Genomic DNA, 12708 nt, shown 5'->3' on the forward strand with positions numbered 1-12708 from the left:
ACGCTGCATGAGGTCACCAGCCGCAACATGGAGAACGCCAAAGCTCTGGCCGACAGCGGTGGCATCGAGAAGCTGGTGGACATCAGCAAAGGACGAGGGAAAGGGTAAAAAGAAAGGCTGCTTCCTTCATGAACTTCTAATTAAAGACAGCTGAAGGGCAGGAAGTGCAGCAGTCAATCAATATAATATATATTTGCTTGATTTAATATTTGCTTCTTTTTGTATTGGCTAAAACGGAAAGTAAAATAAGGTTCTTCATATGTTATGGTGTTGCAGGTACTCAATGAAAGTAGTAAAGGCTGCTGCTCAGGTGTTAAATACACTGTGGCAATACAGAGAGCTGAGGAGTCTCTACAAACAGGTGGGTGGAATATATAACAAAGTTACCCTTTACCTTTAAAACATTTCAGATACAAGCTTGATCTTCCCAGTGAATTTGACTTGTTGTGATGTGTCACATGCAAACAGGACGGATGGAACTACACTCACTTTGTCACCCCAGTGTCCACCCTGGAGAGAGACCGCTACCGTTCCCAGCCCACCCTGCCCACCAGCCCTCTGCAGATGTCCCCTGTCATCCAGTCAGGTATGAAACAGGAGATAATTCCCCATATTCAACCCAACTTTAAGGTAAACATTTCCTGTTTTGTGTTCACCACCAGGTGGCAGTGCAACATCCTCGCCGGCCATGCTCGGGATAAGAAGACACAGCTCAAACTACCAGAGGGCGCAGTCATCTATGCAACTCGACACGTATTACGGAGACAGTTTACACAAACGGCAGTACACAGGTTGGTATTTTGGCGTTCCTCAGGGCTGTGTACCTAAGCTCCTAATGCAGTAGTTTCCAAACGGTTTCCCCAGGGGGTAAAACTGGCAAGTTTAAGCTACAAAATTCACTAAGCAATAATAAACCAATATTTTTTTCATAAAATAGGATATTAAAGACCAAAAACATAATAAAGGGCTTTGAACTGTTAGCTTATTAATGGAAAAAGACCATTATTAAATGGTTTTTGTTTTTTGGTCAAATTTGTACCAATCTTGACTTGTGGTTGAGGCTGAACAAAATACACTGCTTAAAAAAATAAAGGAAACGCTCAAATAACATCCTAGATCTGAATGAATGAAATAAATATGAAAATAATTTCCACCTGTTGTCTATTCCATTTGCACAGGTGATATTGATTGTCAATCAGTGTTGCTTTCTAAGTGGACAGTTTGATTTCACAGAAGTTTGATTTACTTGGAGTTATATTGTGTTGTTTGAGTTTTCCCTTTATTTTTTGAGCAGTGTAATTTCAAGGGCCACAAATGGTCCCTGTGCCACACTCTGGACACACCTGCCCTACTGTTTTAATACTAATTTGAAATGTCTTTTTGCAGGGTCAGAGAAGAAAACTCCTTATTTCATTGGGACATATTCCTCCCAGTCAGGAGAGGATATAAGAAGATCACAGGTGAGAAACATTTACTGGCAAGTTTCTCCTGTTTTAAATTCACTGAAAAGGATGATTTCTTTAAGGAGTCTTCATTTTAGTTATATTTATTTTTATATGATGCTCCAGTCATACAGGTGAAAACCCTCAAAAGAAACAGAAACATCTAAATTACATTGTGAACTCATCAGGACAAATACACTGCGAAAATCCAAAATAAATTTCCACCGATTTAAAGAAGTTAATCCTACAGTATAATAGATATTAAGGAATTTATAGTAAAATTAAACAAATAAATTAGCATTTTCTATCAACATTTGTTCTACTTTAACTAATAAACACCAAGTGCATATAAATATATATACATTTCTTTTTTTTTCCATTCAAACAATCAAACAGTTAAAGTCCATGTAAAACAGTATCAGGAGCTTACCGGCTGTCCTTCAGTTTTTTTTCTTTTAAAAATTTGCACAGTTTGCACCTTGCATGCAATCAGCACTGTTTGTCACACAGGCTGTGCCACTTTCTCAAACAAGACTGAGAGCTCAGCCACACCTAAAATACACTCTTTGATTGCCAGGAGATTGACTCCACCTGGTTCTAATCTCCAGCAGGCAGAGCACAAAGAAGCAGCAAAAGGGGAGTGGCTTCTTGGCAGTTCAGCAGAACATTTACTTTAGTTATCAAGTACATTTGGTATCAGGTGGAATTTAGCCTCAAAGTGAGCAAATCAGTTCCTTCAAATCGAACTTTTATGGATTTTGAAGAATCTTTCAGCCTGGTGTGGAAACAGTTATTTCAATAAAGTGTTTCTCTCATAGCTCCCAGAGCCATTCTACGACGAACCCGACAGGAAGAACTACAACAGCTACAGAATGTACCTGTCGTCACCTCAAGGCTACGGCGAGGAGCGCTACGAGGACGAAGCGGTCCACCTGCCGTCCTCCCCCGACGGCTATGCCACCCAGTCGCTCCGATTCAAAGCCAACACCAACTACGTGGACTTCTACTCCACCACGCGGAGGCCTTCCAACAGGGCGAACAAGTTCACCGGGTCCCCCGACTCCTGGGTGTAGGCACAAACCAAACTCACACGCAGTGTGCGTCCAGCTTTACCGTGCGTTTCCGTGAGTCTTTGTGCGTGGGGAGTGCACTGTACCGTTTGTTTTGCTGAGAAGTTGCGGATGCATGTGAATCTGTGTTGAAAATGGGCTGAGAGAACAGGATGGAATCGCTGCCGGTTTCATGAAGTCAGAAAGTAAGTAGGAAAATTCAGTATGTTATCAGTTTAAACTGAAGGAGTTTGGTTTAGTTTGATTGTTTGAGCCAATCAGACACGCATGAGGGGAAAAACGTCTCAAAACTTCAAATGAACGCATCGTTCCTGACACGTTTTCAGCCATACTTCTGCGAAAAAGCATTTTCTTCCCTAAAAATGTGTTTTGTTTTACAATTATAGATAAGTTGGATTCATACCGACTTTCTTTATGAGAAAAATCAACATATAAAAAAAGGCTTTTTTCATATAACAGATGAGTTAATTGAGACCTTCTAACAGCTACATTTATTTTCTATCCTCCTGTAATAGTTAGCTGCACTGCAGTTTTAACCCTCTTTTAATTTAGATTGAGTTTGCTGCGCTAGGGATGCTGCTTACCTTTCCTGAAATCAGCAATAATACACAATCAATGCAAACTCATTTATGAGCTTCACAAAAAGAAAAGTGTTGCATAAAAAGTAGGAGGCTCTTCTTGTGCTGTGTGTATATTTGGTTCTTTTGGAATTAAATACTTGGAATAAATTTGAAATGGTTAAACGGCATTTATCAAATTTGTAATTGTATGACAAATTTTACTCCAAAACAAAATTTAAAACCTAAATGCAGCCTTCTAGATTCCCTAGGTATCAGAGTTTGTGGGGGAAATCTCTGAAAATCTCTTTTTTGTTTCTATGTTGCAAGAATTTTAAGAGCCTTATGTTTGTCTATTTGTCACAAGGTGCATTTGGTAAGATAAAGGACATGAAAAAAGAACAAAGCAGCCCTGACGTCACTGTTTACTGGAGTGTTTGTTCATGTTAACGGACTCATTTTCCTCCGCAGTCAAAATGTGAAGTGTGTTGGCTTTATAACATAGATATCGTCTGCCACCGTTTCACGGACACGAGAGAGAACGAGGTTGTTGCAGCCGGGAATTCTGGGAAAAGCTGAGATTTATCCAAACGAGAACAAAAGAGGCCCGGACAAAAAAAAAACAGGTTTGGAGACACCCATCATCACTCTGGGAAACCTTTAAAGACTGAAACTCATCACTTCATGTTGGCCACAAGTGCAGTAACTATATCATAAAGTATGTGAAATATGTGCAAAAAAAAAGTGAAAATCTATTTGTACAGATACACTTAAATAACTGTCCTGTTACATTGTTGTATTCAATATGTAGAAATTTCTATGTGATTGTGAGGATAAGATTTTTCTATTATTTATTGTTTACTTTGTATCGATTTAATCGTGATCTGACCAAAATACACCATCTGTCTGTTTTGTCCAGAAACGATGACAGTAATGTGTAACGTTAAAGAGGGAAAATATATGTATAGGGATTAAAGAATATATCACAACAGTCCACTGGATTTTCAGTCTTTCTTGACAATAATTATGTTCCCAAAGTTGAAATGTGATTCCAAGTCATTCTAATGTGTTGTTGTTTTTCCTCTGATATTGAAGCAGCCGAAGGCCGACTCTGTTCTAAAGGTCTTTTATTCCTTAAACGTCTCCATAAATTCAGTTCAGCTGCAAATGGGCAGAGCTTTTTAGATGATGTAGCTGCAGATTCATCCTTTGCTATAAATAATCAAACAGGAGTAAGATTACAGTGAAAGTACCCTGAAAGTCACTTGTTAGATGAAGATGAAAATACCTCAAGATATGTGAATGAAATGGTAGAAGACTGAAAGATGGTGTGGTGTACAGGTTAAGTCAGCAGTCAGCAAATATGAAGGAGAAGAGTTAAAATCCTGGAGAAAACGGATGTTGTCACAGACTGGTTGGGCACACTTGATAGAGACTGTGCTTTGGTCTAAGACCTGCAAGACCTGCTTGAGGCATGGTTGATATTTGTAGTAGTTTGAGCAGCAGAGTTTGCAAGACCTTGGTTGGCTCAGTGGATTTAGACTGGGTTTCGGTCCCGGTGGTTGTTAGTTCAAGACCTGCTTCAGTTTTCCTTTAAAGTTTAACAAGGAAAACTGACTTTGTGATATGTGTAGGAGTTCGAAAGACAACTTTGGCAGGTGCTCAGTTGGCTCAGTGGAAAGGGACTGGGTTTCGGTTCCTGTGGTTGTTAGTTCAAGACCTGCTTTGGTTTTCCTTTAAAGTTTAACAAGAAAAACTGATTTTGTGATATTTGTAGGAGTTCGAAAGACAACTTTGGCAGGTGCTTGGTTGGCTCAGTGGATAGAGACTGGGTTTCGGTTCCTGTGGTTGTTAGTTCAAGACCCGCTACAGTTTTCCTTTAAATTTTAACAAGGAAAACTGACTGTGATATTTGTAGGAGTTCGAATGGCAAGTTTGGCAGGTGATCGGTTGGCTCAAAGGAAAGGGACTGGGTTTTGGTTCCGATGAGTCTGAGTTCAAGACCTGCTGGCGGAGTGGTGTGAAACACAGTCTGTATCCAGAGTGACAGCTAGAGTTTTAAAGTTTAACATGGAAAACTGACTTTGAAGTACTTGTAGAAGTTTGAGCAAATTGAAGGGTCGGTGCTTGGTTGGTGCACTGCATAAAGACATGGCTTGTGGTTCTGATGGGTCTGAGTTCAAGACCTGCTTGCGGAGTGGTGTGAAACACAGTCTGTATCCAGAGTGATAGCTAGAGTTTTAAAGTTTAACATGGAAGACTGACGTTGAGGTACTTGTAGAAGTTCGAGCGATAGAAGGGCGGGTGCCCGGTTGGCACACTGCATACAGACATGGCTTGTGGTTCCGATGGGTCTGAGTTCAAGACCTGCGTGAGGAATGTGTGAAGTACATGTCAGGGAGGTTTTTTTTAAATGGGAAGATTCAATAGGGGGAGAGAAAAGAAAGAGAGAGAGAGAACAAGACTAAAGGAGCTCAATAGGGGGAGAGAGAGAGAGGGGGAGGGAGAGAGAAAAAAATTAAGAGTGGAGAGCGAAACGAGCGTAGCGAGCGAAGCGAGCTACGCTCTATTAAGAGTGTCGCGAGCGAAGCGAGCATAGCTCGCTTCGCTCGCTACGCTCCATTAAGACAGGTGCGAGAGAAGCGAGCGTAGCGGGCGAAGCCCGCTACGCTCGCTTCGCTCTATTAAGAGTGTGGCTCCCCCCCCCCCCCCAAGAGCGTAGCGAGCGAAGCGAGCTACGCTCCCAACTGTCTTAAAGCGAGCGTAGCGAGCGAAGCTCGCTACGCTCGCATTACTTTTAGTACAGCGTACGCTCATTACGTTCGCTCTGTCTTCTCCCCCTCCCCCATTGATCTCGCTCTGTTTTCTCCCTCTCCGTCTCCCCCTCCCCTATTGAGCTCTTGTAGTCCTGTTCTTGTAGTCTTGTTCTCTCTCTCTCTCCCCCTCCCCCTATTGAATCTTCCCATTTAAAAAGCCTCCCTGACATGTGCTTCACACATTCCTCAAGCAGGTCTTGAACTCAGACCCATCAGAACCACAAGCCATGTCTTTATGCAGTGCACCAACCAAGCACCGACCCTTTGATTTGCTCGAACTTCTACAAGTACTTCAAAGTCAGTCTTCCATGTTAAACTTTAAAACTCTAGCTGTCACTCTGGATACAGACTGTGTTTCACACCACAAGCAGGTCTTGAACTAACAACCACCGGGACTGAAACCCAGTATCTTTCCACTGAGCCAACCGAGCACATGCCAAAGCTGTCGTTCAAACTCCTACAAATATCACAAAGTCAGTTTTCCTTGTTAAACTTTTAAGAAAAACTGAATCAGGTCTTGAACTAACAACCACCGGGACTGAAACCCAGTATCTTTCCACTGAGCCAACCGAGCACATGCCAACTCTTCTGCTCAAACTACTACAAATATCAACCGTGCCTCAAGCAGGCCTTGCACATATCTTGAGGTATTTTCATCTTCATCTAACAAGTGACTTTCAGGTACTTTCATTGATCATTCACTGACAGGTTGAACTAATGACTCTCGGTTCAAGAAAACAGGCTCTTCAAAGTTTTAATTATCAGTCAAGATTGCATGTCACATTTCACTAACAACAAAGTTCATCGTGCTTTACATCATAAAGATACAAAACTTTCCCAAGGGCTGGCCAATCTCAAATTGTTCCAGGCTCCACGGTGTCCTGTTTGAAAACGGGATGTAGCTCTCGTCTCATTTTCAAACTGCATCATGCATGAAAACTATGAAGACTTTACATACTTTGACGATGAGGCCAGACTGTTACTGGCAGGTTGGGCTAAAACAGCAAACGAGTACTTTAGTATTCATTTACAACTCTGACATTTCCTGCTCCAGCTCAGTGATGCGCTCACCCTGCGGCTTCTCCTCCTCTGCTGGTTCCGACTTGGTCGAGTCCGAGTGGCCAGCTGGCACGTGCTGGTTATGGTGGGAAAGAGTTTTTGTCTGTGGTGCTGGGTTTACATTCTGGTCAGCAGGAGGAGGATGTTCGGCAGCTGCAGAGACATGAGGCACTGGTTGCTGCTGGCTATCGTGCCGCAGGATCCGCTGCAGCCTGTTCAACGTGCCCAGAACCTGCTGATGCTGTGATGACAGAAGTCTGAACAGTTTGCAAATGATGAGAAACAGGAACCCGGTCCATTGCTGTTTGACTGTAATCAAAACAAAAGTGGTTGTATTCAAAGCAATTAGCTTAAGTATACAATTACATGTGGTCAGTGTGAAGAATTAAACAATTAAAACACATTTTCTTTATGTAAATAGAGCCCCAAAGAAAATCCTTTAAAAATGCAGGTCTGTTTAGAGCAGGAATTGTGTATTTAGCTCTGATCGCTGTGGCACTTTTTGTTACCTTTTGAAAATATATATATTTTTAAAAAGACTGGGAAGAAAATGTATTTGTTTTCTAGTCATTAGTTGTTACAATCAATAAAACAACTTTAGACCCACACTGCACACCCCGACTTGGAAAATAAAGATTTCTTATTTTCAATTACAGAAAACCTAAAATTATTCTGCTACGTTTATATGTGGAGATTCAACACACAGTATCACAGAAAACTAAATCATGTTACTATACCGTATTTCCTACTTAGCAGCTGAAATATCATTGAAATCTGCTTTACTTTGAATTCTAGCCTTTGGGTTTCATGCAGTTTATCACTTTGAACAGTTCAGGACCTGATAAGAAAACAGATGCTTTGATTAACACATAATTAGAATCAAAAAATTAAAGAATCTAGCGCCTTTTACTGCATTATATAATATTAACCCTTTTATATAATCTAAGTTGGCACAGCAGCCATTTTGTGATCCTTGACTTGCAAGCTTAGCGGTAAACGGTGAAAACACGAACCACAGAAACCCGTCATTACTCACCTAAATGTCTTATTATCTCCGAACGCAACAGCAACAACAGGCTGCAGTGCAGAATAAAAACTGCTTTCAATCAGGTAACCAGGCTACTTAGCAGCTAAACCGACCAGCTCTAAATGATTGCATGACATCACCTGTCTGGAGCTGAGCTCTCCAGGCAGGTGAGGTATCAGGAAAACTCAATCCAGGTGTGTGGCAGAACCGGAACAACCTAAAACAAGATTTGACCAGCCGAGGCGCCCTCTAGTGGCTAAGTACGGTACTGACGTTTCTATAAAAACATTCCATATGCACGTTCAGAAAACCTTTTCTAACGAGAGAAAAATAAAGATATTGTCAAAAAAAAGACAGAAAGGCAGAAAGAAAAGAAATATATATATATATTCATACACACCACCGTAAAGGCTTGAAATACATTAAAACTGATTAAGTTACAGCAAAAACATTTATTCCACAGTGAGAGAAGTTTTGGAGTGAATGCTACACAAGCTCCTAATGATCGCTTAGATATGAGCAAGTTGTGTATTTCTGTAGTTCTCTCAGTGAGAAGACAGGAGCTTGATTGTTTTCACCTGCCATAAACCAGAAGGATTGTAGTGTGTCATAACAAGATGTGACCACGAGAGGGCGGTGGAGAGACAGTTTCTGGCGAAAACGGAGTTTATTTCACAAGTGAATCATAAAGAGCGATGGTTTTTACTTTTTTGTGGTGAATATTTAATATTATGTACAAGGTTTTTTTTATACATAAGCGTTTGGAACAACAAAATCAGAGGAAGCTACTTAAAAGCACCATATTTATAACACTAGCAATATGCTAACATCATGGCATCAAGCCACAGGTGCAAAAATTACAGAAATTATTTAATACAGTTTGTTTCTTCCATATTCTGCTACACATCTTTCAAAAAGATTTTTTTTATCAAATGTAAATTTCTTAATTAAAAGCTACTTAAAACTAATAAAGGCCTATGATAAACAGTGTTATTTCGCAGAAAAAAACAAATCACATCTCACATTTGCACATGACGCTGATGAATCGTCTTTTTCTGACGCAGATCAGTGAAGCAGCAAGTTTGTGCTTGAAAATGCATTTAAAGAGCATCAGTTTAAATGTTGAATAATAGACTCCATTGTTTCTTTGCAGAGCTCTGTGGATCCACAGCCTCCTGGTTCTGAGCTTCATTTGAGTGGTTTTGCTTCAACCTCAGTCAAGTTTAGACTTTATTAGAATTAGTAGTGAGATGCTAAAATCCAGAATGGTGGGTAGAAAGCAAAGTGCTTCTGCAACTTAAAATGTGTTTAGGTGCAACAGGCCTCAGTATTTCTGCTAATGTGGAAGTTCAAAACAATGTTAATATTCCTAGTTTCAGAAGTTGATTTGTTCATGGAGCTGATCCAGTAAAAGTAGGTTTCATTGTAAATATCAGAATGTAATTGTTTGCAATTGAAACCAAATGATTATTCTCGTTGCTTGTTCTGCAGATTCTCGTAGGCTGATTGCAAATGTCCCACAGGTGGTGATCCTTGCTGAATGTGTGGCTTCTTCCTCTGTGCTTCAGTCCATGTGGAAGCAGTGTTGGTTAGTTTAGCATGAAATGTCTTGCAAACCTTTTATTTCTTTGTAGGTGAAGAAGTGCAGCCCCAAAAAGAGGAAAGAAAACATGAGACTTTGTTGAGAATGTGACAAACTTTATTTCTTGCAGATGTCTTCAGTTCCTGAGCAACCTGGTGAGTCAAACAATGTCAAAAATGTTGTTCACTTTCCTTTGGAGGTTTCATCAACTGTCTTGCTGTTTGTTGAATGCGTGTCATTTCTGCTACTCAAAGTAGCAGAAATGACATGCATTGTTTGTAATTTTGAAAATAAAGAAAATGTTCTTGTCATCTTTGTGCCTGCTTCTTCTTTTGGACCTTGTTAAAGTTAAAGTTAGTTTTTGAGGAATGCACACACAACAACAAATCTTGCACTGAGCAATAACAGTGTCTTTATTGCAACACCACAAAAGCTTCTAATAAGAGCCATCTTGGTTCAGGAAGCAGAGTTGATACCTGCAGAAACAGAGGAGTCTTCTTGTCTGCAACATAACAAACATTAAAGTGCATCAATCACTGACATTTGTTGAATTGCTGCCACTTAGCTTTTCTGACAAACATCCCCTCACTGTGGCTGAAAAGCAGCTCTCTTCAGACTACCTGATGATCTCCTGCATGGACATAAAACCACTTTAGTTTCACATCAACACAACAGTTTGCATCAGAAAATGTTCTCAACGATGGTGTCAAACGGGCCTTTACTGGACAATCACAGGAGGAAATCTGTCAATCTTGACCTCTGCTCCCCAACTGAAAAGTTACAAATCAAGTCATTAGATAAGAATCTCAACATTAATACAGCTAGCTAGAGAGTTACATACCTCTTTTGATGGACTGACCACATGGGGAGGGTTGAAGACAACATCCGCCTTCCCACAAAACCTTGGAAAAACACTCTGCACCTGGACAACAAATACATCTTTCAATACAACATTGACTGACTAGATTGCCATATTTTGGAACTGACAATGAAACTGTGAGAGTAATTTATCATGCTTTGATAAAGTCAGTTTCATTCAACAACACATAGAAAAACTCTTTGGGATGTTTCTCTGTGAAGACGGGCTGCAGGCGGTTCTGTCTGTGCATAAGATCAGAAACATTACAAAACATCTGCTTTGACTTGACATTGATAATGCAGCACAATGAGCAACTTTACACATTACAATCAATCCTATTAAACTCTTCATTGTAGGACAAAATCTCAATGTTATTAAAGAGAAAATTAAGCAATACATTCAACTGTTCATAAATCTATACGTAGCTTTTCCTCAAACCTTTTCTCGTTCTTCTTTTAGCGATGAAAATAAACACTTTTGTGGAGCCTATTTTAAAGCTTTTCTATCATTTCTAATTTGTGAAATATAGTATAAAGCTGTCAAGCTTGTTGTGACAGCTTTAATGTCACAATAAAGCTGTCAGTCTGAAAATAAAAGAATATTTATCCAAAAGCCAATGGCCACTCATTGAAAACTTCAGGAAACTGGAGTCAGTTATGAGAAACAACTGACTACAGTTATTAGTCATTGTATTAATTACAAACTGCAGTGACTTTAGTTCAATGTCTTTGACCAACATGGAGTCTACAGGAACACATACATACATGTGAGAGGCAACATTTGGACATTTCAAACATGCTTTCAGGAGAAAACGACTCCCCAGAAACATTAGTGAAAAAATATACATGATATATACATGATTGTTTGTTGCATCGTTGCCTGAAATTCATCTGCAAGCTGTAAGGTCACATGAAACCTGGAGGCTAAAAGCCCTGGACCAAAACTATAGAGTCTGAAGGTCTGATAAATTCACTCAATGTTTATGATGACAGGAACAGAAGCCTCTACTGTAGAGGTTTTCTTTGGATCTGTTACTGTGATGAAACTAAAGTTTCTTTGAATTATTAATAACCATCAATGCTCTCTATTGTATCTAAATACACAGAGAGTCAGTTGTATAAATTAGACAGTAAATGCTGTGTTCAGGCTACATATATTAACATTCACCAACCATATTGATATTATTGTGATCTTTATTATTTACCAACATATTAAACTATGTTTCCTTTTACATTTCTACTTTTTAGCCTGTTTTTAGTCCTGATTATTTCTACTAACAATCAGTGTCGTCTCATTAAATATTGACATGTTTGGAGACATTTCATGGATTCATGTCAGAGATGCTGCTTTTGAGAAATGACTAGATTTATTTGCTTCTGCAGGGTTATCTCACAGCGTGAACCAAGGCCTCTAGAAAACTGACTGTGAAAATGTACAACTTGCTCTGTTTAACCCTGTGTCTGGAATGAGAGTATCAGTGCAAGATACCTTGTGTTTTAGTTAGTGATTGTCTTTGGCGCTGTAGTCATGTGATGAAGTGTTTTCCCCTCCCTTTAGAGTTACAGTGTTCTTTGTGATTAGGGATCCTGAAAACAATAAAAGAGAAAAGCAGGCAAAGTGGTTTCAGAGCAGCAGGAGATTGTAACTGACAGCACATCTCTGTCTGTTCTCCTCACGAGTAAGAAAGAATCTAAATCTCTTGTCTTTCCTGTGTTTGTTGAATCTGTATTTAATAGGTGTTAAACCTGACAAGAGTGAAACAAAACTAGAATAAAGATAGAAAACATTCAGTATTTCTGTTTTGCTGAAGCAGTATGAAACAGAGCAGCTTTTTTTCATGGATTCAACAGAAAACCAACAAAACAAACTATTTTTATTTTTGATAGTAGATTATGAGCGCTCACTGCCCTCTGGTGGTGAAATATTGCAACTACAGATATTCCTATTAGCAGTAATTTCTAACATTTGATCATGTTAGATGATCATTTGTTTAACTTAATTTGTTCTCATTTTCACTTTTATCAGTTCAAATAAAATCAACTTAAAGTTTCTAAAGATCCACTGCAAGGTTAATAAATGGAAAAGGAAATTAAACTTACTTCAGAAAAATCCCAAAAAGATTAACTGTCGTTAATTTTTAGAATCAAGGCCTGAAAAATATAAACAATGAAATGTGCTTATGATAAAATCCAACCTGCTGAGATCAGAGCATTGAGCAGGATGAAATATCTAATGGAGAAAATTAAACATAAAAAGTAAAATTTTAAAATATTACCAGTTATTACTTAGTAAATTG

General features: G+C 39.3%; 1 protein-coding gene across 1 annotated transcript; it reads left to right on the top strand.

Annotated features, from left to right (window-relative positions):
* Positions 1 to 18: 18 nt before the first annotated feature.
* On the top strand, positions 19 to 4063 carry LOC129357619 (plakophilin-4-like). Its single transcript, XM_055026713.1, has 6 exons — positions 19 to 104; positions 277 to 361; positions 469 to 586; positions 663 to 791; positions 1387 to 1460; positions 2261 to 4063. Exons 1-6 carry the CDS (start codon positions 28 to 30, stop codon positions 2513 to 2515), a joined length of 738 nt encoding a protein of 245 aa, XP_054882688.1. The 5' UTR covers positions 19 to 27; the 3' UTR covers positions 2516 to 4063.
* Positions 4064 to 12708: the final 8645 nt, after the last annotated feature.

This window comes from Poeciliopsis prolifica, unplaced genomic scaffold, assembly GCF_027474105.1.
Source record: "Poeciliopsis prolifica strain line A6 unplaced genomic scaffold, Auburn_PproV2 SCAFFOLD265, whole genome shotgun sequence".
In the NCBI taxonomy this organism is placed as follows: domain Eukaryota; kingdom Metazoa; phylum Chordata; class Actinopteri; order Cyprinodontiformes; family Poeciliidae; genus Poeciliopsis; species Poeciliopsis prolifica.

Excerpts from the sequence above, each read along its gene's own strand:
- LOC129357619 (XM_055026713.1), top strand. The coding sequence starts at position 28 with ATGGAGAACGCCAAAGCTCTGGCCGACAGCGGTGGCATCGAGAAGCTG. Across the intron at positions 362-468 it reads TGAGGAGTCTCTACAAACAG|GACGGATGGAACTACACTCA; the intron begins GTGGGTGGAATA and ends ACATGCAAACAG. Across the intron at positions 1,461-2,260 it reads AGGATATAAGAAGATCACAG|CTCCCAGAGCCATTCTACGA; the intron begins GTGAGAAACATT and ends TTTCTCTCATAG.